Here is a 27,942-nt window from a genome sequence, read left to right as displayed (position 1 = left end):
GTACCTGGGTAGCTCATTCAGATCAGTGAGAGTGTTTTTAAAAGTAGAAACATGCTTAAATTCAGGAGAATCAGAGCCTTAAACATATGGGTTAGGTCAATCTCTGGCCCCTCCGAGTTTAGTGAGAGTTTCCACTGACTCGAATGCATCCAGAGCCAGCAGAGACATTCTGCCTGTGACTGGCTGATTTGTAGAAGAGATGGGCTTGACTAACGATCTAGGCAGATGGTTGGGAAACATGGATACGGATCCCAGACCTGCTGGGGTGGGCTTGGTGTTCCTGAGCAAGACACTTCAACTCTCTGTTCCTCCACTTCTTCATCTTTAAAGTGTGGATGAAAGTGCTGTGTAAGAACAAGGCACTGTTTGGATTTAGACAGCACCTGCCTTCTCTTTCCTGCTTCCCCACACTGATCTTTGAGGACTTACCAAGTTGTGGTGAGCAAGATTGAAAAGCAGGAGGTTGAGTTCCAATTCCTCTTTCTTCCCAGGTCTTTTTTTATTATTATTTTCTTTCATGTCATTCCTTCTCCAGAAAAACTTATTTACTTGTCTTGTGGGAGGGAGAAATATTTTATTTGTTACTTTCAGGGGATCTCAGCTGACGATGCATACACTACCCCCATTACACAGTAGAAAAAGCAAGATTGGGATCAACGTCTTCTATAAATCCTCGCCCACAAATGCATCATGTATATAAACTTTGTTTATACTGTGCCTTCTGCAGAAAAATGCCTCATCTCTGTATGTTGTAACTGAGAGGGGGTTGCTGTCAGGGTGTTTCACAGGAGCTCCCAGGAGGAATAAATTCACTGTCATAATACCCCTGGGGTACAAAATAGCCTATGACCACCTTCAGGCCACTTTGTTTTTCTTGCCATGGCTTTCAAAATGCAAAGGGGAGGGTTGGGCCTAGGTGACTGGAGGAGGAAGAGGAGGATTTCATTTTTAAGATGGTTTGTTTTAACAAGGATGGTTTATGTTGAGTCATACTGGCAAAGTTCAGCTTCTCGGTGTTGTAACCTTGATTTACATCACAACCACATAGGACATACGGATCTGTATCTAAAGCACTGTCAAAAGATCCTGTATAACCTACTGACAGGACTGCCCGTTTTCCTCTCTCCTACACACTTTTTGTTATGGGCCTTAACACAATAGAGAGGTAGGAAATCATAAATATAAAAAAAAAATCATTTTGATCCCGACTGGTTTAGTCTGCATAACTGATAAAGTATTTCTATTCCTTATACCATTATGGGACTTACTGATCTGCAAGTACTTAATAATTTACAGTATATCAGAGGGTGCTAATCTCATCTAAACATGAGTATTTGACTTTAGAGAATGAGACATGTAATATAATTGGGAAATTAAATTTTAAAAGACAGCACTGGAATCCTGACTGTAGGGATATGGAAAGGATTAGAGCTATAAGCAAAGCAACATGACCTCTCAATACTGAATTTTTAATTATTACCATTGCCACAAGCTACTTCGGGCCGCAGCAGTCTTTGCTCCACTTCTGCACTGCCAGTTTGTGGTTTAATATGTGTGTAAAGGCGGTACAAGAATAATTTTGGGGGTGTGCTCTTTTCTTATGCCCTTCGGCAACATCCAAGCACTTATCTCCTCTTCTGTCAGTCCCCTCCTCGCCAAGAGAAAGTCAGTGTTTCTGCTTTCGGTTCCCCAGCTTGTAAATACAGCTCCTGCCCTCCCCAAGGCAGCGCCTGAGCATCCCGGGGTGAACTCCCTCCCCCTGGAGCCCCTTTTCCAGGTACCAGCCCTGCCAGCTTGAGGCTTTACCTGTGGGTAAAGTCCCTTGGCCGGTGCAGGAGAGGACGGCAATGCCTCCCATCACGCGGGAGCGGGTGTCCTGGCATCACCCCTGCTTTTCCCCTCCTTTCCTCTGCCGTGCCTGGGGATGGTATTTAAAATGGTCTCCCCAGGGGGGATGTTTAAGGCAGTTCCCCAGAAGCTGCTCAGGTAAGGTGCTGGGACGCCTTGGATCCCCGCGGACCCGAAGCTCCTTGGGGAGGCAGCGTGCCTGCTCCCCATTCCGACTCCTGCGGAGTTTTGGGGAACTGCGTGGTCCCTTTTGCGAGCTTGTGTGGAAAATGCTCTCCAGCCCAGACCTTGGACCGTGGACTTTCCTCCAGGGAGGAGCCACCGTGCAAGCGCGGGACTTCTGGCTTTAAAAATGGATTTCATGCAGCCATAACGTTTGTGGTACCGTACAAAGAAGCATATTCATGAAGGCAAAAATAGTCTGAGTGGCTGGAAACAATATTTGGTTTGTTCTTGCTTTTACTCTGCCTGGAAAGTTTACAGAAGCCCTGAAGAGAGGGGTTTTAAAGTTTTTTTTTAAGGACAAAGCAGTGAGATTTTCTTTGGAGTGAGCAATACGAAAGCTGTTGACAAACCCTGACACAGACAGGTTATCTTTCCCGATGAACAGTAGCGGCTAGAGGCTGCTCGGGGGCAGGTTGCAAGGAAAGAATATCCCGTTATTTCATTATTATTTTTTTTTTACAAGAGAAGTCTCGCCGCCGAGATGGTGCCTGATGAATAACCGAGGGGAAGGCGCTGCACGGGTGTCATCCCGCAGGTGCTCAGGGATGCATGGATGCTGGGAATGCGGCTGTGTGGAGCAGACAGAAACCTGCCCCACGCTCTTAAGAACAGCTAGAGAGCCTTAGCCTGGCAGAAAAGGGAAAACCAAAGCCTTCATGGACTGCTTTTTTTTTCCCCAGTTCGAACTGAGAGCATCCTCTAGCGCATCCATTTCTGCCTCCTTTTTTTTTTTTTTTTTTTTTTTTCTTTGGAAATTCCTGCGTCCCGCAGAATTTCAGTTCCTCCCAGACGGGGTCGGGTGGGAAGGTGGGAATTGCAGCAGCTTTGCCGGCAGGGGTAGAGCGGGCAGAAGCTGCACTGAGCTCTTAGGTCATTCTCATACTTCGTGATGATTAATCTACGTATACACCGAATCGTTCTCTCTCTCTCTTTTTTTTTTTTTTTTTATTTATTTTTTTTATTTTCTGACGCTCATTTCTTCAGGCAGAACCGCTGCTAAGTTGTTAGACTTTAGCAAGTCATTGATTAATGCCTTATGACAACTTGGTGCTTAAGGATTTAGTTCTTGTTTGCACCTACCTCTCTTATTTTAAATAGAAAAATCCTTTTCCCCTTCCCGTGTCCAGCCTGACGTGTCCCCTGCGTGGGGAAGGGCTGGCGCTCGTTCTTCCCCTCTTTGCCTTCAAGACACCGTTTGAGTTTGGGTGGAAAAGGTGGGAGAAACGCTGTTTCTTTCCTGGAAATGCTGCATGTTGGATCTTTCTAAAATAAACCAGGCGCTCGGGCACAAGGGATAAGCTTTTACAGTGACTCCTGCCCCTAGCAGCATTCAAGCAACCGACCCCCCCTCCCCAACTCTGCAACCTTCCAATGGCTCCATTCTTTCACGATTTACAGAAAAACGCCCCCCACCAATATGCTGGATCCAGGGAATTTTGTATTCCAGCCTTTCCTATGCTCTCCCAGTCCTGTGTTTAGAAAGAGGGGAGGTGTGGAGGGGAAGGGGAGCAAAAAGGGAAGAACAAGAAAGTGAATGCTAAGGGGGAAAAATGCTTTAAATCTTTCCTGCAAATCTCCAAATATATGAAGTCTGAGGGAACAAATTCAAAGCAGGCACGGACGCCTGAAGAGAAGTTAGAGAGAAATATTCTGTTCCATTCAAGCGCATCAAGGGTCTAGCTGAAGTCTTGTTTGGCTAAGGTCAGACGAGACTGGGTTCTCCAATAAAAATAAATCTCAAATTAATTATGGCCTCAAGCGAGGGGCCAGACGTTTGGAGCTAGTGCACTGCAGTCTGTTTTTTTGGCCTTCAGTATTTTTGTTTTTTTGTGCCTTAGCTTTTCAATAATTGCGGGATGGGGGAGGAAGGGAGGGCGGGGGCTGTTTTATTGGGACATGGAGCTCAAATAAAACTAGCCAGGACACTGCTTACCCAGCTCTTCGCCTAATTGCGATGCAGCTTCAAAGCTACTGCATCTTCTCCACACCACTTTTAAGACATTATGTTTTACTTAGTACCGATTAGCAGTGAATAACTTTCCAGTTTCAAGTTCCCAAATCCCATGGGCTGTTCCTGTGCACCAAGAGGTAGGAGGGACCCGATCCTTCAGTTGCGGGGCTGGAAAACGCTACTGATTCCTTTTTATTGCTAGCTGAAAAGCAGCGGCTTGCCCAATTACTTGGGTTTAGAATTGGGATTCGTTTCTGGGGATCAAATCCCAGAGCTGTAGTTTGGCCTTTTTGCTTGTAAGAACGTGGGTTTAGAAAATAAACAAAACACATTGCGTTTTTCATTCTGCAACGGAGTCGGTGCCAGAGGAAACTCAGACCCGGAAATTTTACACATTCACTAAAGTTGGTGGAGATTTTCCCTCTAGGACAGACTGGAGCAGAATAGACCGTGGCCTTCTGCAAATACAGCTCCGGGCAAAGAATGATGGTAAATATTGTAAATCCGTTTATAGATGAGAGAATATATAGGAAGTTTTTTATATATGATACACAAACACAGTATACCTAGTGCAAGGTATGTGTGTGTAAATTTATATAGAGAGAGCTAGTTTAAAAAAAGAGGACACCTTGTCACAGTTAGTGGGTAGTTAGTGGGAAATAAGCCACTTTCTAGCGACAAAGTCAAGGCGTGGCTGCCTGTTTCTGGGGCTCTCCCCCCCCCCCCCCCCCCCTTTTTACCGCGTTAGTTCAAAGCGACAACCCCAGGCTGGGGGTTAACGAGAGCTCAGCTGATGCTATTCGGGTAAGAGAGGGTGAAATAAGCCAATCCCCTTTCCCATCCTCCGAAAAGAATATTTCTAACCTGCAACTGAGGCCCGGGAAGGTTTTCATTATGTTTATTCCTATAGAATAACTAGACGGTTTTAATTATGAAGTGATGACCACTAATCCCGCGTGAATTACAGACAGAAAATCCACATTTTGGAGGTTATGTAGTCCCGCGAAGGACTGGCATTGAACTACGCCGAGGGCTTAACTCCTTTGATACTGGACGTGAAATAGTCACGGGCCAAATTACCCCCAGAGTGTCCCTATTAATTTCAATCGGCGTTTTCACCTTCTCCGTGTGAGGCTGCAGTCGGTGTAACCCAATTATAAGGACGAAAAGAGGAGGTGGGGACATACCAAACGCTTGAGATCAATATTGAACTAATTAAAAGCTTGGGTCAAGTATTTCGTTTCATTCATAAGCGGAGTGAAAAAAAAAAATAATTGAGAAGCAACCGATTTCTACCAGCCTGTCCCAATGTAAGCATTTGAAATCTTCCGTGGTTGCCAAGATCAAATGATTTTCCAGATGTCTGGTGGTAACCACATTAAACAGATCATAATTCCTTTACTGTATATACATATGCATCCAAAAGTTGCGCATGAGATTAAAAGTTGCGCACATTGATCAGCACCGTGCCCGGCGGTGGCTTTGCTTTCCCCTGCCTGGCTTTGCTCCCTCCCTCTCAAACAGTTAAATACCCAAAGTCGCTGAACAATCACCTAGGATGATTCAGAGCTTGGCGCACGGAGTTTATGAATATTCCAGCCTTTTCCAAAAAGTTTGAGATAACTTCAGGGGTGGTTGTTGTGGTGGTTTGGTTTTGTGTTTGGTTTTTTTTGTTTGTTTTTTTCTTTTTTGGTGGTGGTGGGAAGATGAAGCAAAGGTTCTATTGTTGCATTATTTGGGAGGAAAATAATAGATTGTTCGGCTTGTCTGTTGCAATGTTTAACAACTTCGCTCATTACCTTATCTCTTGGACTCTTCGCAAATCTCATTTTAGACCAAACACAACCCTGATGGACCCGATCTAACAAGTGACCCGAACAAGCTTCGTTTCGAGTCATCCTCAGACATGCAAAATAAGCCCCTGGGGGTCGTGGTGCCCGTCTGGCAATAAAATGCAGAGTAGGGCTCCTAAAATATCTCTAGGTGCGATGGAGGAGGATCTGTTTGACATCTTCCAGGGTCTGGGAGCACTGGAGACCCGCTGCGAGTGCCGGACTTGTTTGTCTCTTGAGCCCGGAGCTGGGGAAAGGCTGTTTTTACAAATGTTGGGCTCTTCTCGCATAAACCGGGCAGGTTTTCAGGTGGTTTCTCCCTGCCGCTCTCACCTCCCCGCCTTTCTCTCTCCGTCCAAGACCTGTCGGTCACGCAGCCTAAAAACAAAATGCGCTGTGAGGTCCGTGGATGACAGAGGCTCCTTCCAGGGTATTTTTTTCCCTTCCTTTCGCGGTTAAGATCCTCAGCCTGTCCTCTCCCTCACCCCCCACCCCCGTTGTTTTTCGGGGTTGGTAGAGAATGTTGTCTAGAGAGGAAACCATTTGGGTTTTGAAAGGATGCGTTTCACTCTTCCCTTTAACCTCTTGCTTTTCTTGTTGCTGCAGCAGCCTGCCATGTGGTAAAGCTGAAGGGGGGGTGGAGAAGAGAGTATTTGCGGCGCGGGGGGAGAGAGAGGGCAGGGAAAAAGAAAGAGTAATGAGGGAAGCAAAGGGTTAACCGTGATTTCTTTTAATTGAACTCCAGTTCTTGTGGCCCTAGGCAAGGGGGGACCTGACCCCGCTAGCAGCATCCAGATGTGCTGCTCTCCGGGGACCCCAGCGCAGACCCCTGGATTGTAAAGCAGACAGGGGGAGGACGGGAGTGGGGGGAGAGGGAAGGCGGTCGGGCTGTCCCCTCTGCTCCCCCCCAACGCCCCCCCCCCCCGCTTCACCTCCTGGCTGCAGACGGCCTCAATCGCTGGCAAGCAGCAAGCCAAAACCTCCAGGTCTGGTCACGTTCAGTCCCGTGTCTGCATCTGAACTGAAAAATTGTAGCTGAATTGATGAGGCTAATTTCAGAGGAGGGGGAGGGAGGGGAGGGAGGGGCAAGGGGGATCTACAGCTCTCTCCTGCCAGCTTCGGTCTTGGAGAAATAAAGTATTAATAAGGCATCTCTGCCGGAGCCGAGTAGAAACACTAGTGGCATTATTGCATTTCCCTTTTGGAAGGGGCGGGTGCAGAATAACTTTGGATATAATTTTTATCCCCCCCCCTTCCCCTCCCCCGTGGTTGGACTAAAGACAGGGGGAAACAAAAAGACTGGACACAACTGGCACTGGACAAGGTAATCCTCTCCACCGAGAGATCTGACGTGCAGGAGTGTCCTCCTGCCTTGACACTTTTCTTTCTTGGCTTCACCCTCCTTTTATTCCACCCTCTGCTCTTTTCCTCGGGCTGCAGCAGTTTGCAGAAGTGGGGAATAAAGGACGCCCAAAGTGTTGCATGATGTGTTCCGCTGTTAGCTGCTTGTTATTTTTGCAAGGGGGTGGGGGGAAGCGGGTGAGCTGGACAGGCGGGTATTGTCTCCTTTCCTCGGGTCCTTTGGAGGGTTTCAGCCTTTCCCGGAAAAAGGAAAGCGCGTTTCTTTTCTGGTGATCGCTCCCGTTTGAATGAAAGAGAGAATTGCACGTCAAAGGGCTCGTCAGGTCTAAAATGAGATTTAAGGGCTGGTGGTTGGGTTTTTGCAGTGCCCATTCTGACACGGCATCCGGGAACGGAAAATTCAGCTGATCTGACAATTATTGTAATTTTTTGTCATTTTTAGCTTATAAAGTGTTTTTTTCCCCCCGAGTGGGGTTTTAACAGCTTAGCGAGAAACTTGCACTGTGAGAGGAGGCTGGGGAAGGTACTTCCAGTCCCTGAAGTGAAATGGATAGACTTCATCCACCCCAGTATCCTTGATTCAGAGCCCGATATCCCAGCCCTCGAGACGACTGGGAGGGAAGGGAAGGGGTGAAAGTGGAAAAGAGCCTCCGCTTTCCTGCAGCCCCGTTTCCAGCCTGTGTTTAATTGCTGGAGTCATTTGTCTTGCATTATTGCACTTACCGCTCATTTCTGGCAGGGACTGGACCCACGTCTCACGCTCCTCGCTGGGAGGCGTGAAGGAGACGGGCCGAAATACGTTTTAAATACGTTTTAATCGCCAGACTTCTTATTTGCTTTCTGCCTGCTGCGACCGAATTGTATTTACGGTTTTCTTCCCTTAATTTTTGCCTGTGACTGGAAAACGCATTAATAAAAAAATCTGTGGGAAGAGACGGAAATTCAGTGAGTCAGGCTAAAGCCGCTCCAGCCAAAAGAAAAAAAAATTGCAAAAAACATGTTAAACTAAACTGTGGGATGACACACGTCGCTCGCTAATACGGTCTGGGGTGCGAGGCAAGGTCTGCGTTGGACTGGCTGCCCTAGCGACAAACAAGAGCTGACAGAGGTAGCTATTGTTCTGCCCCTTCTTATCTAAATGGAGCAAATATCCTGTATGTAAAATATATATATTTTGATCAAGAAGGCTGGACCAGCGGAGAGACGAAAGTTTCCTCCTCGGTGACTTCACTTCCCAAAATTAGCAGAAAAAAACGTTTCATCCGGTTAACTGTCTCTTTTTCGCTCTGCTGCAACAACCAAAGTTAAAAAAAGAGAGAGACAGAGCGAGAGGGAGGGAGGGAGAGGGAGAGACGAGGAGAGGGGATCCAGAGAGAAAAGCAAAACCGCTGGAAGGGCAGGGAGAAAAGCCAAAAGAGAGAGAAGGATAACAAACTTCAGGAGGCTTCGGTTGCAGGCTAAACCGGGTCAATGTGTGGAATATTGCTGGTACCGGCTGGAAGTTATTCTAGATGGACGGCACTATTAAGGTAAGGGGGGCAGGAGGGGCTGGGGGACCCCTCCGGCCCGGGGTGGGCGCGGGGAAGGGGCGCGGGGGCTGGGGTCCGGCTCCCTCCCTCCGCCCCGGAGCGGCCGGTCTCTCCTCCTCCTCCTCCTCCTCCTCATCCTCCTCCTCCGCCGCGGCGTGTCGGGACTCTCCCCTTCTCCTCCCCGGTGCCCGGGGGGATTCGCAGCCGGGGGGGAGCCGTGGTACCCCGCTCGGCGGTGCTGTGCGGGGCCAGCCATGCAGTCAGTCCCCGCGGAGGGGGGCCGAGGAGGGGCCCCAGGGACCCGCCGGGCTCAGAGGCAGTGACAGCTCCCGGCCCCGGGGCGCAGCGGGGGGGCGGCTCGGGCCGGCGGCGAGCGGAGCTCGGGGGCGGCAGAGGGGAGAGTGGCTGCGAGCCGGCCCCAGATGTGAGCCCCTGCCTCTGATTTCCTCGCCCGGCCCTGCTTGAAGTGCACCGCTGGTTCTGGTGGTCGCCTGTGCGTTTCCTCCAGCAGGTTTTTTTGGGGGGGAGAGAGCACGATTTGGCGGGCGGTTTGGAGGAGAAACATCACCCTAGCTTGGGGCGAGGCAAGGGGAAGGGGAAGCAAAGAGTGTGGCAAAAAACCACGAACATAACCAACCTCTGGTGGCCTTGAGCAACCGAGAACGCTGCTGGGACTTGGCGAGTGGTTCCCCCTCCTTTCCCCCCCCATCCAACCAGCCGGTCCTTCAGCCTCTGCAAAGATAACCCAAGCCTTTTCCGAGCCCCTTGAGGTGGCTCAGGCTGTTTCTCAAAGCCTAGGCAGCAGAGGGTTGGCTTTCTTGCTTTGGGGGACCCTGGTGCAATTCTTATGGGCTCTTCTTGAGGGAGCGCTATAGTACAGATGTAGCTCGAACAGTAGAGCCTTGAAGCGAGAGACGCTGTGGGTGTGTTTTTGGGTTGGAGGATTTCGAAAGATGCCTATCGCCTGGGTGGGGTGTTGATCTCTTCTTAAAAGTCTTTTTTTTTTTTTGTCTTTTTTTTTTTTTTTTTTTTTGCTGACCTGGGGAGAAAGAAGCTGCAAACTGGCAGGAACTGAAACTTTCTCCCTTAGATTGCAGCTTATGACAAGTGCACTGTTTTGGAAGGGTCTCAAAAGAAGGGGGAGGGAAGGAGATGGGCAGGCAGAGAAAATGGAAAGAGGGAAGAAAGAGGGAAGGAAAGGGTGAATGTTGGAAAGGAGGAGAGAAAGCAGGAGCATTAAAAGCACAAAATTTGGGAGGTATGGCAGGAATAAGACACGTCTCCCCCACCACCTCCTCAGATCTGTAGCAAAAGTAACCTGGGCCTCATTCAGGATACGTTTAGTGCACCACAACCTTCTTTGATTTGTGGAGCCTTAAACATTGTGCAGTGAAAGTGCAGAAATTTCCCATCTGTACGTTTGCTGCGGTGCACACATGGACTTGCTTCTCTGCACAGGCCACGAGCCCCCCCCCCCGCCCCATGCTCTGAAAGGTGCTGAAGTATTCCCATGACCCACGCAGACCCATGGTGCCTACAGGGAGCTCCTCCTCTCCCCAGTCACCCCCCGTTGCAAAGAATTATTGCTAAACCCACCCCCCCCACCCCGGGGCTGGAGATGAGGAACTGCGACACTTAGCAGCTAGGCCTACAATCACGTTGGGGAGGCTGCGGCGAAAGGAGGAACTCAGCCGCATCCCAGGTCACTGCCCCGGCTCCTGGATCTGCCTGCTGACTGCTCTGCAGCCTGTTCCTATATTGTCCTGCTTGTAGGCCAGAAATAACTTGGCTGTTCGAGCTAAGAGAGACGGGATCCAGATACACTGGAGTCTCCTCTCGGGTTCGTTTACCGAGCAATTCCAGGATCATCAGCAAGTTGTTGCAGGTCCCCATGTCCCGTCTGCCTCCTTCTATCATGTACCCCTTTTCTGTACCATGCATTTAGATCAGTGCTCCTGTAGTGCCTTCAGGATTATCTGAGGTTTCTTGCAAATTTTCTTACTGGGAAGAAAAAAGACCGAGTTCCCAAGGAATATCACACCCACGCATCGACAGATTTGCTGCAGTTCACCACTAAAAGGAAGGGGTTTGGCCACCTTGCCTAGCTTTTCTCAGGTGAAGAGCAATGGGGGAGGATGTGGCTTGAGATGCTTGCATGTTTTTAATGTGCTGAGGTCTATATATAACCTGTGCTTCAGGGTAGATTTTCTAAATTCTAGGACATAGTACAGCAAACCTGTACTGTATCCAGAGGAAAACAATTCAAAAGCAATTGTATCCTTGGGTCTGCTCTCCTGTAGGTTGTGCGCATTGATTTCTCTCAAAGCTGTGTGTTTGGGTTGGAAAATAATACGGCAGAAAGATGCACGTAAGTGACTACAGAGGAAGAAACATACATAAAAAGGCTCTTTCATTATCTAGAGCAAGAACACAGTGAGGGACCAGATGAAATCTGTGTACTGGCATGGTTAAGAAGCGCTTCTCTCTGTAAACTCAGAAATATACCTGTCTGTGTAGAAGATAAGTGCTATGCAGCGCAGAATAGATAGGAGGGAGGGCTATGCATTCTAGGTGATTGTCTTAAATTTAAAAAATACGAGTCACTGTTTTTTCAAGCCCATGCAAAGCTATTCCACAGACTAATTATTTTAATTGAGCCAAAGACTTTTAACTGCACACTTGGCAGATGCAGGAGGAGTCTGAGTCCAGTCTACTATAAACATCTCTTCCTTCACCCTGTGATTCCCAATATCGTGCCTGTACTTTCCTCTTAATCTTTTCATGCCATTCAGAAAGAGTTTTGACAACAGACTCTATGATGGCTGGTTTTCCCTATGCGGGGAATAATTTAACTGCAAACCTGCCCAACTGCAGAGTAACTTTGCAGTAAAGGGGTAAATCCACTGTAGCCTTGAGCTGTCCTAAGGGCTCACAATTGCACGCTCCCGGGGAAACGGAGCACGGTCAGAGAGCAGATGTTGTCGGGATGATCCTGGGCTACATTTGCATCCTTTGTGGACATTGCACGCAAGAGCGTATTGAAGTTGTTTTCAGAGTTTTTTAACCCAAAGCTCAGGGAATGTCATGTGTATAAACATATATTATGGGATCAGCTCAGGGCTGTAAATCATCTTTTCCCATCACGCACTGACTTAGGTCACATGTGATATTGCTGAGCCAACGCACTGGGTCTAGAATGCGTCTCTATTTCTTCATAAATAATTATTTATATTGAGGGGAATTGGAATTAGATCACTTACTGAGGTGGTGGGATGCAATTTTTACTGCATTCTTTGGATAATCTGTTTAATAATCAGGTGGAGCAGCTGGCTTGAAAAGTGACCTCTAGAGCAATGCTCTAAGGTCTTTTATAGAGAAAGAAGTGCAGCAAATATTTATCTTTGTTAGTTCATTTCCATATTCAGTTCATATTCTGTGAACAACACTTGCAGAAGATGGTTGGGAGCCAGTGAAACTCGTGACTCCTTACTTTTGCGCTAATATTAAATCATCAGTAACGTTTTTATTGTATATCTCCAGATACTTCAAATCACATCTTCTTTGGGTTAACAGCCGGCTTTGACTTAATTGACATTATGTTTGTGGGGTTTGGTTTATAATGCCTCAAATTAAATCAAAAAAGGGTGCATCTAATGTCAGCAAGATGCCCATGCATGGACTTTCTTTCAATAACAAATGGTGTGGTTTCAAACTGATTTCATTGTTTCAGTTCCACTCAGTAAATACACTTGCCAAAGCCTGTCTGTTAATAAAAGAAGCACATTTTGTGTAACTGCTGCCTTCATCCTGTGAAAACATGTTTATCCTTATGTTCTGGACATAAGAAATAGACCATCTGAAGGACAGTCAATGAAAATTTTGCATTACTCAAGTAGATGACAGCCATACTTGTCTCCTTCCACGAGAAGACAACTTGTATGTTGGTGTTGCTATAGCAAAGGGTGGGGTAGGGTTTCTATTGCAATCACTGTTTTCTTGTCATTTGTGAACTGTAGGCGTTCGCCTCTCGGCCTGAAACTTGGCCATCAAGATCTTGAACTAAGAACATGTTTCTTTTTTGAGCAAGTTTAAATGTCTGTTTTGCCATTTTTAAATTGCCCTGGCTTTGGCCCTTTAGAGATGGCCTTTCCTGGCAAAAAGGCATTGACTCTTAGGGCAAGACTCTCCACCTCCAGACCAGGGAAAAAAAAAATAAATCACAAAGATGTTTGCTCACTGGAGACTTTCCACGTTGCTGTCCCTCAAAAGAAATTTTAAACAAAACTATCTGAAATTTCTAAGGCATAAATGATGATATTCCCTGATATCCTAGTCCCTATTCAAGTGACACTTACATTGCATACTGGTTTTCTAATGTACAACAGCAAAAACCTGTTAGAAATGTTTTGTAACTGGGATATTTTTATAATGCTACTTAATTTTCCCTCCCAGATCTGTAGGCAAATGCGCGCCTTTTGCCTTAGTATGAACTTAGAGTCACGCCGTAGTGCTGGGTGCTGTCGGCTCGGGGTGTTCGGTGCTAACTCCCATTTGCTACGCAAGTAAAACACTGGGAAAGTTATTTCGGAGTCAGTGAACTGAGTAGCTCTGCTGCTCTGTAGTATAATTGTTCCTGCAAACCTACTACACAACAAAACAGCACCAACTGCTTAGATTTTAGGCACTTGGGGTTTCACTCAGAGGCTTTAAAGAGGTGCTGAGAGCCTTGTATAATTTCTCTCTACCACTGTGGATTTTACCCTAACAGGATGTGGTCACTTTAAGTAGTAGCATACATGTCTTGAGGATTTCATGCTTTTATTTTAGTTATTTATTTTAATTTTGTGATATTCCTGCTGTAAGATGGGGGCGGGGGGAGGCCCAGCTTCTATCACTCCTTGCAGCATTTTTTCTAAGGAGAGTTTTGCTGGAGTCTTGGTGTGTAAGCGTGTGCACTGGGGGATTATGAGAAAGGGACAGAAAGCAAGAGAAGCAAAGGGTAAGGTTGCACCTCGAAGTGATGTCTTAGATGACAAGCTGATAAGGTGAGATGTGCTGGGGGAAGGGCATTTGTAGCAATTTTTGCAGGAAGCAGAGTTTATTTTCTTCAGGTCTCTCCTTCCTGAAGCCTTACAGAAGGCTTTCCTCTTGATTTCGGTTCACATCTTCTCAGAAGGATCAAGCCAAGAACTTATGAACGTAGAACCGGAGCATTTTCCATTCTTTTTCTGTAACACATCAGCGTGTGAAGTTCTTTTACAGCACCCCATAAGTTGCCTTTGAAAAATGAAAGTTTCTCATTCTGCTTGAGTTTACTTGACCACTTAAAGAAAGACCTTATGTCCCATCTCAGTGCAAACACGCACAAGCAGGAAAATTAAAGGAGCCAAGGGAGCCTTAATTTCAGACTTTCAGATATTTGTGGGTTTGCTAAACACCTAATGCTGCAGAAGCATGGTGCTAGTACTAGAGAGTGCATGAATGTGTGCATGGCTCGCCTAGAAAAAACTGGTCTAATACATTAAGCTTAGTTCTACAACTTGGTTTGAAGCCAACTTTTCCCCCCAAATGTAAAATTCTCTTTAGATCTTTTGTTCTGAATTGAACAACAGATCTATTTCCAGTGTCTGTGCCTCCCATGTGCTCTCAGGCACATGTGAACATAAGCGCACAATGCATATGTAGCACTGGCATGTAAAAAGAGCTGCCTGCAGTGCACTCCTCGGTTACACAAAGCCCTGTCACACTTCCATGGGTGATGCCTAAGAACACTTTCTGAGCGAACAAATGTTTTCTTACAAGGCTGTGAGTGCATATTTATAGCTGTTTTTGAAAATACAGACTAAAATATCACCACGCAAATGTGGTTTTCTGCCTCCTTCTGGAAATAATTCGCCTGATGGCAGACCTAAGTCTTTGCTAACCTGCGTGCTGTGTCATCACAGACGCCCCGGCAGTCAGGGTGCCAATCAAGTAACATCACCAACCTAAATTGTGCTGATATAAACAGCAATATATAGTGCAGGACAATATCTAATCCACTTTACTGAGTTCCAGATATCAAAGGCTGCAAAATGTTAATGCATCTACTGCTTATTTTCTTTCTTCCTCTCATTACCCAGGCCACATAATTACTGATGCGTATCTTCACAGCTAGTAACACTGATCGAGAAACCCGTCTCTTGTAGTAAAGCCACAAACGTTACCTCCCTCCTCCCTCACCTCCGCTACCAAAAGCTTTTCCTTTAGCTGTAAGACAGAGACCTAAACAAAAGGGATGTATGTTACTATATGTCACCGTTGAAGACATTTAAGTATAAACCTTCTGTTTCTCCAGTGGCAAATAGCACCAAAACTTTGAAATAATGACCTGACAGGGACCATCAGTATTGGATACTAGAAACACTTTGATGCATCTAATTCTGTTTTGCCTCCATGTTTTGAAGCCAGAGCCCTAAAAATAGGTATGTAAGTGCATATTTATCTAACTCAGCAAGCAGCTTGATCTGTAAAGGTACTGGCAGCCTGTAACTCTTTATTAGCTTTCGAAGGTAACTCTTCCCTCTGAAAACCAGTCTGCTTGCTAGGTGCTAACAAAGTATTTTGATTCTGTATGTAAACATGTTGATTAAGATTTGCAAAACTGGTGAAGGGGCATTGAATATACAACTCTCACTGGAAATAGATGGGAGAAGTAAGGCTAAATCCCACAGGCGTCTTGTAAAATCTCAGCCTTTGCTTCTCTTCAGCATTGGTATGACACTGTAAAGAAATTGACCCTGGCTCTTCATGTGTATCAAGCAACCTTTCTTCTCCTGAATATTTTCTAAAATACAGTTAGAAACACAGCTCAGAAGAGGCTCCTGTAGCAAATGCCATGGATATAGCTAAGCTTACTGGTTTATTTGCGTATACCTTGTTCCTGTTGTCCCAGCATAGACTCAACTGATCACAGGACTGTAAAGGTGCAAGAAACAATTAAAAAAATATATAAAAATATATAACCCTCCCACACCCCAGCCTGACAAAGCTGCACACCCAGGAATTGAACGTTAGCATACTGGTCCCCACTTGTCAATCATGCAGAGGGAGTGAAAATAACATAACGGGCAGGAGAGCCTTTAATTAGTCATTTGCTGATTTCTCACTCAGCAAAAAGCCGCCCTTCTTAACTAATGCTGGTTTTGATCTGAGGGGAGGAGATAAATCAGCAAGAATACAGTTTTTTATGTTGGTTGATGAGTGAAAAAAAGAAACTGGAGTGAGGTATGGTGGGGTCAGTGGAAGGTGTGGTGAGTTCGGGAAACCGATTTTTGTACGATGAGAAAATTCTTACTTGAACGTTTTTTATAGCAGCTTTCTTTTAAAAAAGAAGATAAGGAAAAGATTAGGAGAGGTTAAAATACCCTTTTAACAGCTAAGAGCAGAATTTGGCTCTCTGGTTTCTTCTGAATAGCTCTTCTTGTTGTTCCAAGCTTGATTGACTTATAACTGCATCCGAACCAACCTCACATCAGTTCCTTTTTATCAGCCAAAGTGAGACTTCCTGTGCTCCACAGTCTGGTTTCCTGATGTGTTTCCTTTTTCCTTTTAACAGAACAAAGGAAACTGTAACTCCTCCGCTGCTCCTGTTCCAAATCTCTTTGGGACTCCATATAATGTTAGCATCGAACATTTGCCTTTTATTTTTTTTCTTCCCAGTCTCTGAGTCAGGCTGCCTAGAGTGATAGTGCCCTCTTCATATCTACTTGAGTTTTGCATTGCCAGCTGCGGAGGGCCAAGAACCGTGTCGCTGTTGAAATGAAGCCACTTCCAGAGCAGCGGGCAGCCACCATGCTCTAGTCCACCAAAGTAAAGCAGAAAAGGAAAATCTCAGCCAAAGACTCTGCATGTTACTAGAGATACAGGAGTTTTAATGTTCTGCTAAAGCAAATAATCAGGTGTTGAGATCTCATTGATTTGCACAGGCTTGTATGTGTGAACTTATTTGGTATTTGAACTTGAATCTGGAACTTTGTGTCCTGAAATATGTAGGTCACTGGCAGAAATGCTCCCCAAAATAGTTACACGTATACAGTACGGATGGCATTGCCATAGTACATACTAGAACTGGCAGCCCTGTACGTTTTAACAGAAATGATTCTCTAAAACCACGACACCGAATGGCAGTTACTCTCTTCCTGCAACTATTTTTCCTTTAGCTGTTATGGGGCTGCAGTTCTATTTCCATCCTGCCAATCACATTAGGAATATGGATATGCAAGATTCAAAGATTCAATATCCAAATTATGCCACGCAGTAAGGAGCCTGTCCCTTGGGAAAAGCACCACTTTTCCCCAGCTATTGCCCCCCCGCAGCTGACAAGCATACTTTTGCTGAGATGCGCCGTCCTTTCGTAATCTCTGCATGTCAGAGCTGATGCTTTTTCTTTATAAGAATCACGAGTTCTTGTTCACTTGAATGACAAGAATCACTTGTCTTCTTGTTCAGGTAGAGGAACGTGATCTCAGATCAGGACTGAGTAGATGCCTATAGAAGTGCTTCTGAACACAACTAAAGCAACTACAAAGTATGGAGTTATATGTTAGCACAGGGTTAAGTGCAAACATGGACCTGATTCTGAGAAATATACACTGGATAACTGCAAATTCCCACTGAAACAGTGAAATTTGTTCATGCACCAGAGCTCAGCAGACTTAGAAAGGAGAGGGGATACTGCAAGTTGCACTGCCTGTTGGCCATCTGCATGTGGAGGCAAAGTGAATTTGCAAGTTCAGCCTCTCCAGAATAGGTAGCTCATATCCAAGGTTCATTTATCCGAACCAACAACATTCAGGAATGGTAGAATACGGAATCGGGTAAAAGATTCTGGGCTTGGCCTGTTTTTTATATATGCCTTGATGTATGTCTGTGGTATGTAAACTTGAAAAGGGTGGCTAGGTAGGCAGTGGTTAAAGCAGACTGAGCAGCAGAGGATTACTGCAGCACATCAGCTAACAAGAAGGCAGAGTTTCCAGGGAGCCCTGCTCACCCAAGCCTAAGGGAGGAGCAGGAGCTATGTTACTTTAAGCAAGGAAAAGAATTAACATCATTGCCCTCCTACAGAATTGTCTTTCTGCAGGTTTCAGTATAGTGACTTGAGGTTTTCTCATGTAGTAACAAAATCCTATGCCTTTACATTGAAAAATGTCATTTTTTATCAAATAACTTTGGATTACCTAGGGAAAGGTGTCAGAAAATTATATCCCTTCTGTAAAATCAAGGAAGTTTCGCCTTTTCTGCTGTGTTCTGTTTATGGAACAATTTCTATACAGTATAATTCAATTTCCATAAAAACTCCATTGATTTAATCCCTATTAAATTCTGAGGATTTGTCCATGAGGGTCGTGTTGCAGATCAGCCTTTAGGACTGACTCCTGATTAGAACCAGAAGTCATGACTCGTATGATTAATTCCTTCTATTATGGTAGTTGTCCCTAGAGGCTCCCACCAAGACGAAGCATGGCACGTAGGTGGAATAAGCCTATAATCTAAGCCCACAAAGTAAAAAAAAAGGCAAAAAACTAGGAGATGAAATGCAGGAAGCAACTGGTCACTCAGCAAGTCACCATCAGAGATGCAAAGAGTCCTGGTGGCTGTTCACAAGTCGCTGGTGTTACAATTGCTCAGGGATTTGGAGCAGAGGGTGGACCTTAAACACACTTACTTGGGTTTTACCACTGATACACAGAAAAATCACTAGAGCCAGAAATCAGTGATACGTGTACAAGCCCAAAAGCCGGATAGATTGCCACTTATAAATTGATCCCAAAAGAATGAAAGCTATTTTGAGTAGGTATCACGGTTGCTGTGGGTGTCTTTGAGGCATACTGAGAATCTGGAGTACAGTCTGTGTAACTCGTGGTCCTTCAGAGACGGTTTGCTGCAGGAAGAATAATTTTTCTGATAATGACACTCCTAACCTGAACTTCCTCACAAAATTCGTGTGCCATGCGTGGTAATGTCCTTCCTTAATTAGATCTAATATGCACATCTTTCCACAGCACAAATATTTGTATTTTGGTGATATTTCTAAGAGCCATAAAATAATGCATCTGACTTCATTAGAACCAACCGGGCTTTAAAATAAGCACGCACTGAAGTGATTTGTTAGGCGAGAACTCTCAGCACCATCCTGCAAATATTACTAACATTGTCTGTAACAGCTCCACTGTGACAAGAGAAAGAATGATCTTACGTTCAGTGAGGAACTAAGGCACAGAGAAAACCAGTGTGTCTTATCAGAATCTGGGGTGGTTTTAATTGCACATATTTCTTCTGAATCCCATTTTTTACCAGACAAGTGTGTGTGCAAATTTTGTGCGTGCTACATTTTCTCCGAGTGATCGTGAATTCCCTTGTGACACTAAGATTGTACTTGAAATCTGAGCCGTCTCTCGTAAGCCGAAGGGAAGCTGCTACCATTGCAATGGCATGTGGCCCAAGCTCCAGCTCCTCGCCGTCCTGCCGCAGATCGAGCGTCTGTGCAGAATCTCACAGTACGCTGTTTTTGTGCTGCAATCTGCCTTCTGCGTTGCATAAAGTGGAAGAGGGAGCACGGACAGGTCCAGACTGAAAAGTATTACTTCTTACCCACGCAGAAATTTTACAGAGGAAGATATGGAACAGGGCTTGGCCACATTTTTCTAGTCCCTTTTCTTCTGAAAAGCAGCTCTGTCCTCCCCTTGACAATAATACTGGGTCCCCTGGATTTTGAGTAGTGTTACACGGAAAGCTGTGTAAAAAACTTACCCAATATGCATGACCACGTCATATTATTTTTGGTAGGGAAAAGGGAGATCCACTTATAACCCTGAGCCCCAACAAACTCATGCCCGGGACACACGGTTTCTGCATGTCAGTATTAAAGATGACACCGGTCTCTGTCTGCTTTGCTGGTTTCTGCAGGGCATCCGAAACCCAGCTTTACAGTTATAGGAACCCCTCGCCTTCCCAGCACTTCCAGAGCAGCGGGCAAAGCTTTTAACAAATGGATAGAGTTCATGCCTTTTAGAAAGAGAAAGCAATGCACTGAAGTTCCAGCTGCCTTGCAATAATCCTCTGGATTTGCACCACTGTATCTGAGAGCAGACGTTTTCTCATTCTCACAGAATATGAGGTGGTCATTAACGGATGGAATAAGCTTGCAGTGAGTTGCCTGCTCTTCATTTTTGGTATTCTCATATGTCATCTCTACTTCAGGAAGGATGTAATTATGGTTGATTGTTAGTGTTATGAATTATTTGTGCTACAGTAGTGCCTAGAGACCAGAGTGGTCTCTGTTGTGCTAAGCACCATATGTAACAAGAGATTCTTCTTCTAAATTCCTTAGGAGTGAAGAAAAGCTAAGGCACTTAATTTGAACTCCAGAGTGGAAGCGATTCTTGAGCTCCATTCTCTGCTGTCAGATGTGACCATGCTCTGTCATTCCTTTCCCAAACTTGTCAAGGTTTCTGTAAAGGATGGGTGGCTTTTCTTTGCACCTCCACGGCTCCCCATTGAAAAGGATTTCTGTAACTTGGTCATTCTGAGGGTTGAATACTTTCTTCTGATTTTGGACTGACGTTTGCTCATGACTAATTCATACCTTTCTCATGCCAGCAACACTAGCTTAAACAACACTTTCCCTTCCCTGACATTATGCCCCCAGTGTATTTACAGACCTCTGCCATACCTCTCTCCACCTTTGTTTTGCTGGGATAAGCAAAAATCTTCTAATTTCTTTCATAAACCCCTCTTTTCCTGGTTATTCCTTAGCCCTCGGCTGCACCTGTTCCCCTTTGAATTTGTCTTTTCTCAGCATGAGTCACTGGAGCGGCACACGCTGTTCCCAGTGCTTGGCATTAGGACACACTGGAAGAACCCTCCCTGATGCAATTCTGGGGTTGTGATGCTTTTTTTTTTTTAACTTCTGGTGAGTCAGAGAAATCTGTGAGCAGTTAATTCACTCCAGTCTTTCTCCTCAGCAGTGCCCAACCTGGTTCAGTTAGTTGTTCTGCCACAGGTTTCCTGTACGAGTTCAGGCATTTCATCTCACCTCTCTGTATCTCAGTATCTCAGTTTCTTATCTGTAGAAGTCAGCAAATGCTTCCTTTCCTCTCTGCCTTGTCTGGTCAATTTGGAGTAGATGCTCTTACAAGGTAGGACTGACTTCAGTCCTATGCACAAGCAGCAGCTACAGTGATCCCAGTACAGGCACGTCCTGCAATGCAACGGAATGAACAGAATGAAACCCAGGGGTTCTTGCCGTTAAATTCTTTATTAACATCCAACAACCTTCTACCATGTTCCTGAGATACGGGTATAGCTAGTAATCTTTTGGGTCATGCACTTATTTGTAACATGGGCTTGTAGCATTGCAGCTGTAATGGGCAGGCATGTTTTCTCTTAGATCAAACACCACCACGAGCTGTCCAGAAGGAGTGTGAAAACCAATAGGTTTTCCAGATTTTTACAGCAAGTGCCCTGGACTGCCTGGTGAAGGCGTCCAGCAGAGTACGTGCATGCGCTTGTGAAGCTGCTCCATTGATTCATGCACAGAGCACACGCACACAGCTAAAGTTTCAACTAGGCCTAAATACCAGATGGTTTCTTACACAAGCCAAACTTTTATGTGTTTTAAAAAAGAGCAGCCAGTACACGATCAGGACCCCACTCTGATTGTCAATTTCTTCCACTGATTTCTTGCCATTTTTTTCATACTTTTGCAGCTCTGGGATTGGTTGTTTCAAAACTAACAGCTGCAGACTTACAAAAACAAAAATAAAAAAAAATTAATTAATTAACATAACCCTAAACCACAGAAACCCTATCTTGTGACCAGCGCTTTTCTCACCGTGCAGTGTTCTGTGCCAGTCTGAGGGAGGTTAGCCAGCACGCCATGCGAACATGTTTGGAAATGTGTGATGTGGAAGGTGTGCCTACACCAGCAGAGAGGTGAAACCGTATGTAACATGCCTGTCTAGCAAAGGAGCAGAAAGAGAACAAGCTGCAAAAAGAAATACCTCCGAGTCCTGACAGACCTTTCTCCCAAATGCTGCCCAGGTCTTTCCTTGCCCAGGTCTTGCCTAGGTCATGACAGGAGTGACACCAGCTATTTTCAGGTCCTGAGGGCTCAGTTCTCCCTTGTTGAGATGAACCTCCATGCAGGCGCGTGCTCTTTTCACACCCTCTTCTACCCCACAAGAACCACCCTCTGGTTCCCTCACATTTACATCACTGCTTCAAGATGCATCTTTCCCAGCCCTCCTCTACATTGCACATGCATCAGCCACAAATACGCGAGTGCTCCTAGACACTCTTCTCTACCTCTGTGAAATTAAGTCTTTAACAGCAAGCACAAGTGTTTGTAGATAATATTTTTTAACAGAGATTAGCAGACCTGCGATAGTTTTAATTCAGGTAGCAAGTCAAAAAGCTGTCTGGAATGTCACTGTTTGGAACGGACTGTACCTGAATGTTAGGTGTATCTGCAAATGAGCTTTGTTAAGCAGCATTTGGTACAGATGGTTTCAGCACATGCAGTGTTTATTGACACAAGGCTCAATGAACGTGCAATATACTAAGTAAACAAAGTGCTTTTGAGTATCATCAGCTACAGTAGATGAAAGGAGCATGGTTCTTCTCTTACTCAGTATAAATTGCATATTAAACTGGTGGAGTTAAGCAAACAGTTGAAAAATGGATCTGGCTCAGGCAATGCTAATTTTCTATCTATATGTAAATATGCATCTTTTACACCTTTGCTGTTCCACTGACTCCATCAGAACCGACCTAGATTCAAATTAGGTCAGTGGGGTGAACAGGTCTAAATGCTTATCACTGGTGATTTCTGTAGCATTGTACACATAAAATGCTTCAAAAGTCATTTTGCAGGACAAGTCCTTGGCTCTAGTCTTTTATCTGAATCTGTTAGTGGGCCCAGTACTGCAGCGATATGGATCCGTGCAGTTACATACCTGCTTACTGTGCAGGGTGTTTCATCTGGAGCCGATAAGGGCTTGAAGCAGGGCAGAGTGGTCGGCTCCCACACCCTGAGGGTGTCCTACAAAGGAGCTCTGAAAGATAGTTTTGCTGTAAGAGTAACAGATATGTTGGGGGGGGGGAAGCAGCCATGACATTTTGTGCTTAAAACATGAGATTATGATCCAGGACACTTGACTTCCATTCTTGGCTCTGCCAGTGGCATTCTGTGCAACCACAGGAAGCCACTGACCTGCCAGGCGGGACTGATCATTCCCTGTTTTTCTATCTTGCCTACCCAGACCTTGAGCTCTTTGGAACAAGAGCCATCCTCCAGAGTGTATTCGCCCAGCGCTAGCACAGGGGCAACTTGAGGTTTGCTCATTCTGAGTCAGGCAGGAGAGAATTTCACCAGGAATTGTGTCTAAGGCATGCACTTGGTTATTCACTCTTTGTTATGACTAACTTAATGGGTTGTATAGATAAGGATACTTCTAGAAAAGAAACATGTTCAGAAACCTGAAATTATCTGTAACAAAGTTTTCTTAGCATATAAGATCATAATCAGTCATCTATTATTTAGTAAAAAGATAAAGAGGAAAGATCTCTCATCTGGTATCTGCTCAGCAGATAACAATCATGCTCACATGTCCCTTCTTTCGAAAAAGCTAGACTTTTTGAAGAATGCTGCTCAGTAATTAGAGCAGAAGCCTGCAAGTGGAGTCCCTTGGCTTTATTCCTCTTTCTTGCCCAGAGACTGAGCCAATCATTAGAGGTTTCTGTGCCTTGATTTTCCTAATTGTAAAATAATAATGGGTAATGCTCTTCTGAAAACAGACAAATCTTCACAAAGAGCTTTATAAGCCCTGGATAAAGAATTCCGTAGGTGCCTAATACCTCAACAGAAAATTCTCTCTGAAATAAAGTTCAAAGCAGCTGGATGCAAGAGATGGGGTTTTTGCAACTAGGAAAGGAAAGACACTATTTATAGGACATAAAATGTTCTAGTCACTTATGAAACAGAGAAAAAAACCAGTCTCTGCTCTAAACCAATTGCAGTAACAGAAATGTCATGCGACAGACGTTGTACGGAGCTTGTGTAGTTGCAGCCCCTCAGCAGGAGCAGGAAGGGACGGCGCTGCACCCCACCACTCATTTCTAGAAGCCTATGGGAGAGCAATGGCTATCATCTGCTCAGTGCTACACGCTCTCATGGACACTTTTTTCTTTCCAGCCCTGATAATCAAAGATGCAAAGGTCATGTTAGCTGTGGGTTGCTTTTCCTGAGCAGAAAGGTATATAACGTGCGTGTAAAGCACAAAAAAATCCTTGCCCTGATGGTCTGATTAAGAGAATGTGATGAGCAGCAGCAGAGCAGAGGCGTACCAAGGGGGTTCTCACCTGCTCGCTTTGCCCTCGCTGCTTGCTAACCAACTTGCTCTCTCAGCGCTGCTATTGTTTGATTTCGGCCTGCTGAGACAGGTGCAAATCTGCTTCCAGATCACACTTGGATACGTGGCAGGCAAATTTTCATTAGAGGCTGCAATAACAAGACACGGCTCTTGTCTCTCAATGCTCTATAGAACTGGGGAGCTCTTCTGCATGCAAGCGCCTGGCTTGCTAAGGACAAGTGCTTTCCAGCTAGCGGGGGGCACGCTGGGAGGTTTGCAGCATTTTGTCTTGTTAGGCAGTCATTTAGCAAGTGCCATTTGTTGCAAGCTGCTTCTTAAAAAACAAAGGGGAGAGAAAATGCAGTTAAAATGAGTTTTGCCTTTTGAGCAAGCTCAGAGCCTTCCCCCGCTTCATGGAGTGCGGTTGGGTGCGGGGGCGTTGCAGGAGTGGAAACCCTGATCGCAGATGCGAGCATTTCACTTAGAGAGGGTGGTTCTTTACTCACCCTAATTAAAAAGATGCACAAGGTAAATAAGAAGATGCACAAGGTAAGCCAGACAGGCGACCTGGTCTCCTGATAGAGTCATTCACCTGCTTTTCCGGGCATGAGTGTTATTTGAGTGCTCCTTATCTTTTTTGGTCAAGTGCGCACAGGACTTTAGTTAGTGCAGGAGCTGAGAAATGTACCATGAAGTCCAGGTTTTCTCTCTCTAGTCATGCCTTAGCAGCGTGATGCAGGGTGGAATAATTTTCTGGAAATATTAGGAAATTCAGATGTATTCCTTGCACACAAACAGCTGGAGCTTCAATTGTTGTAAACCCATTCTAGTGAAGGTAATGAAGAAAGCCTGGGGTTTGCCTCCTGTACTTTTAGTTGGACAATTACGTTGCAGATTAGACGGGCAATGGAGATCTGAGGTAAATTAAATGTGGAGAAAGAGGCATGTGATTTGAGTAACGCAAAGAAACAAGTGAGCTGCCCCTGTGGAAAGCGAGAGTGAAGGTTCTGCACCCACCAGAGGCTAAGAAGGCAGCCTTGGCATTAGGCTGAAATGCATTTCCTCTTTGCCCGAAAAGACCTAAGAAATCAGAGGAGCAGTTCAACTGACGAGGGTTATCAGGCAGGCGAAAACGGCAAACAAGGCCAGCGCAGTTGTGAGCTGCCTCTGCATCAATACTCATGTCACCAAGCTGGGCTCACAATAAACACTCTGTATGATACGAGTGCACGTGTCAGAAGGCACTTGGTTCTGGATACCACATGGCCAGAGGGGCTTGGAGAAATAAGAGTGTACAAAAGAGAAGCAAGAAACAGGACAGTGTGGGGCTAATCGACTTCTCCAGAAGGACTGAAGGAGAAATGCTGGATGACATGGCAGGGCTCTTGCCAGCTCTTGTGGTATTTGGTATCCATCTGGAAAGCCTGAATTGCATTCTAATTACATAAGTATATCGGCATTTATTTAATAAAAGTGAGTTTCTTAGGATCACAGGGAAGAGTTAGGAATTGTCCTAAAAAGATTAAAACTCCAGCTGCAAATACAATTAGACTTTTAATGAAGATTGTGTGCAATTAAAAGGCCCTTGGTGCATGTCTACATGGGCACTCCCAGCTGCTTTGAACCAGGACAGCGTGAAGCACGATGCAGAGACACTTGTGCTGGCCCCATTACAGAGCAGGAGAACTGCAGAGACTCCGCTGCTTGCGGACCTAAGGTGGTAAGTTGGGATGGCATGGCTGCGAAGCCTGTGGCTGTAAACCAAAGCCCTTCATTGCTTGCTGTATACATCCTCCTAATGATCATCATAACCTTTAAAATAACTAAAAAAAAAAAAATAATAATGGCTTTAAGGGTCTAATTTTAGCCTAAGAGTGATGAATTGGCAAGGAAGGGGACAGGGAGAATCTGCAGATGCCAACAGGTCTAAATGCCAAGGATGCGCAACGATGACTTTAAGGGCTACAAGAAGATCCAAGTAGGCTTATACCTTAGAGCAGGGCTGTCCAAATCAGAAACAGCTGGGAGCTGGCTTGTGCTCTTATCAGTTTACTTGATGGAAAAAGAAACTTTAATACGGTGCACTATGCAAACTTGTCCTGCGGGCAGCCCTGCCTAAAGGTGAGGGCCAGTGAGGGGAGGGTATGAAAGTAATTTGATGGGCAGGTGATGCAGGGGAAGTGCTGTGTGAGCTCATCATTTTAAAATTAAACCTGGCAAAAGCCCAGGAAAGGCCTTTTTGGGAGACGAAGTCAGATGCGTTGTTCTGTGCCCCCCCCCCCGCCCAGCCCATTCCATTTCCATTATTCCTTCTATCACACAAATGATAAAAGAGGGGGTTGAATCATGTTTATTAATTCAGAACGACAATAGGACACCTGGACTAGCACCTGTCAGAATATGATGCAAATTAGCCCAGGAAATCTGGTCTTGATCAGTGCAGCCATAATGAAGCGCTAATAGAACTGATAATGATTTGAACAGTATTCATAGGAACAAGCTTTGCTCGGATATTGGCTCAATTGCATTAATTAATGCGGTACATAGAGAAATGCAGCGTTGCTCCCATTCACAGGGACTTCCTGATGGTTTTCTGTTGTTGTTTGTTTTTTACACAGACAAAACCGAGACTTATTATATTTGCAAACAATGGCATCATGGAGATGCTCTGATTTACTGCAGAGATAGAGGGGGGATGATGGTTGAAAGCTTAAATTAAAGCAGGATTTCCTTCTGTTTTCTCAAAGGAAAGGTTAACATTTGCTAATAACTGTCACAGGCTGCAAATGGCCTAAGTGTCATATGATGGATTTTTCTGATTGCTTTTAATCGAGGTTTTTAGAGATCATGGGGTGTAAACGAAGAAATGAACCGAACGTTCATGAGTTGAACAAACCTCAGGAGATGCGACTAAGATAAGAAAAAACTGTTCTGGCAATGAAGTAATAACAGGTTCTCTGCTTCCTGAGTTACACTAATTTTTATCATTATTTTAATGTTCTTTATTCTGTATCTCTCACTGAGATAAACTGGTCTGCATAGATGGATATATGCTTGCATAGGTTTTGCCAGTGGGTGGAGGGTTTTTTACCCTACAGAGATATTGAGTTGTTATATTATCTGTTTCAGCTCCCATGTGTGGGTTTGTTTTTTTTTCTCTCTCAAACTTCAGGCCAAATTTAGATGATGGGAATGAATTAGAATTTTACAATGTCCAAATCAGCTGAAAGATGGCAAGGCTGAGGCTAGGAACATGCAGATGATCTTTCCATGAAAATTATTATTTTTTTGCTGAATGCCTCCTCGGGAGAAAGGGATAAATGGGAAGGTATTTCATTACCCTACCTGAAAATAAAGGACATGGAAATAATTCTCCAAACAAACTGAATCCCAGGAGTGGACTAATCTGTCCTGAATAGTGAGCACTGGGTTCTGATGAAAGGGTTTTGGTGTCATCAAATTCTTTGTCAATAGGACCCAAAATGCACAGAAGAATTTTTGTCTTGGTGTAGCATGGACTGCATTTTTCAGAAATTCAGGACCACTGACACATGTGGCTTTTGTTATGTTTTTTTTTTTTTCTTTTTCTCATGACATCTCACTGTGGATTTGTAAATCGGGTGAAACAAATAGGTTTAGGCCAAATATATTGGTTACCAGGGTTCCTGTTTGCACTGCGGGGGGGCGGCCCATCGTGTCAGCTGCAGCGAAGTCCTAGTATAGAGCAAACCTTTAAAAAGCAAAGAAAGGTAGAGAGGGGACTATGCAAGTTTAGGCAAGAGCATATTGGGTGAAGTGCATGC

General features: G+C 45.1%; 1 protein-coding gene across 5 annotated transcripts in view; it reads left to right on the top strand.

Annotated features, from left to right (window-relative positions):
• Window positions 1-27,942, top strand: part of FLI1 (Fli-1 proto-oncogene, ETS transcription factor) — an 89,302-nt gene that overhangs the window by 5,062 nt on the left and 56,298 nt on the right. Inside the window, exon 1 of one of the 5 annotated variants that reach the window (XM_063355098.1) lies at window positions 8,540-8,747. The exons of the other annotated variants lie outside the window; for them this stretch is intronic. Within the exon in view, the coding sequence (XP_063211168.1) occupies window positions 8,730-8,747 (18 nt within the window). The 5' untranslated portion in view covers window positions 8,540-8,729. Of the gene's footprint in view, window positions 1-8,539; window positions 8,748-27,942 lie in introns of those variants that run through there. 5 annotated transcript variants of the gene reach the window in all.

Source organism: Chroicocephalus ridibundus, chromosome 18 (genome assembly GCF_963924245.1).
Source record: "Chroicocephalus ridibundus chromosome 18, bChrRid1.1, whole genome shotgun sequence".
In the NCBI taxonomy this organism is placed as follows: domain Eukaryota; kingdom Metazoa; phylum Chordata; class Aves; order Charadriiformes; family Laridae; genus Chroicocephalus; species Chroicocephalus ridibundus.
This window is presented reverse-complemented; position numbering and strand designations above follow the sequence as displayed.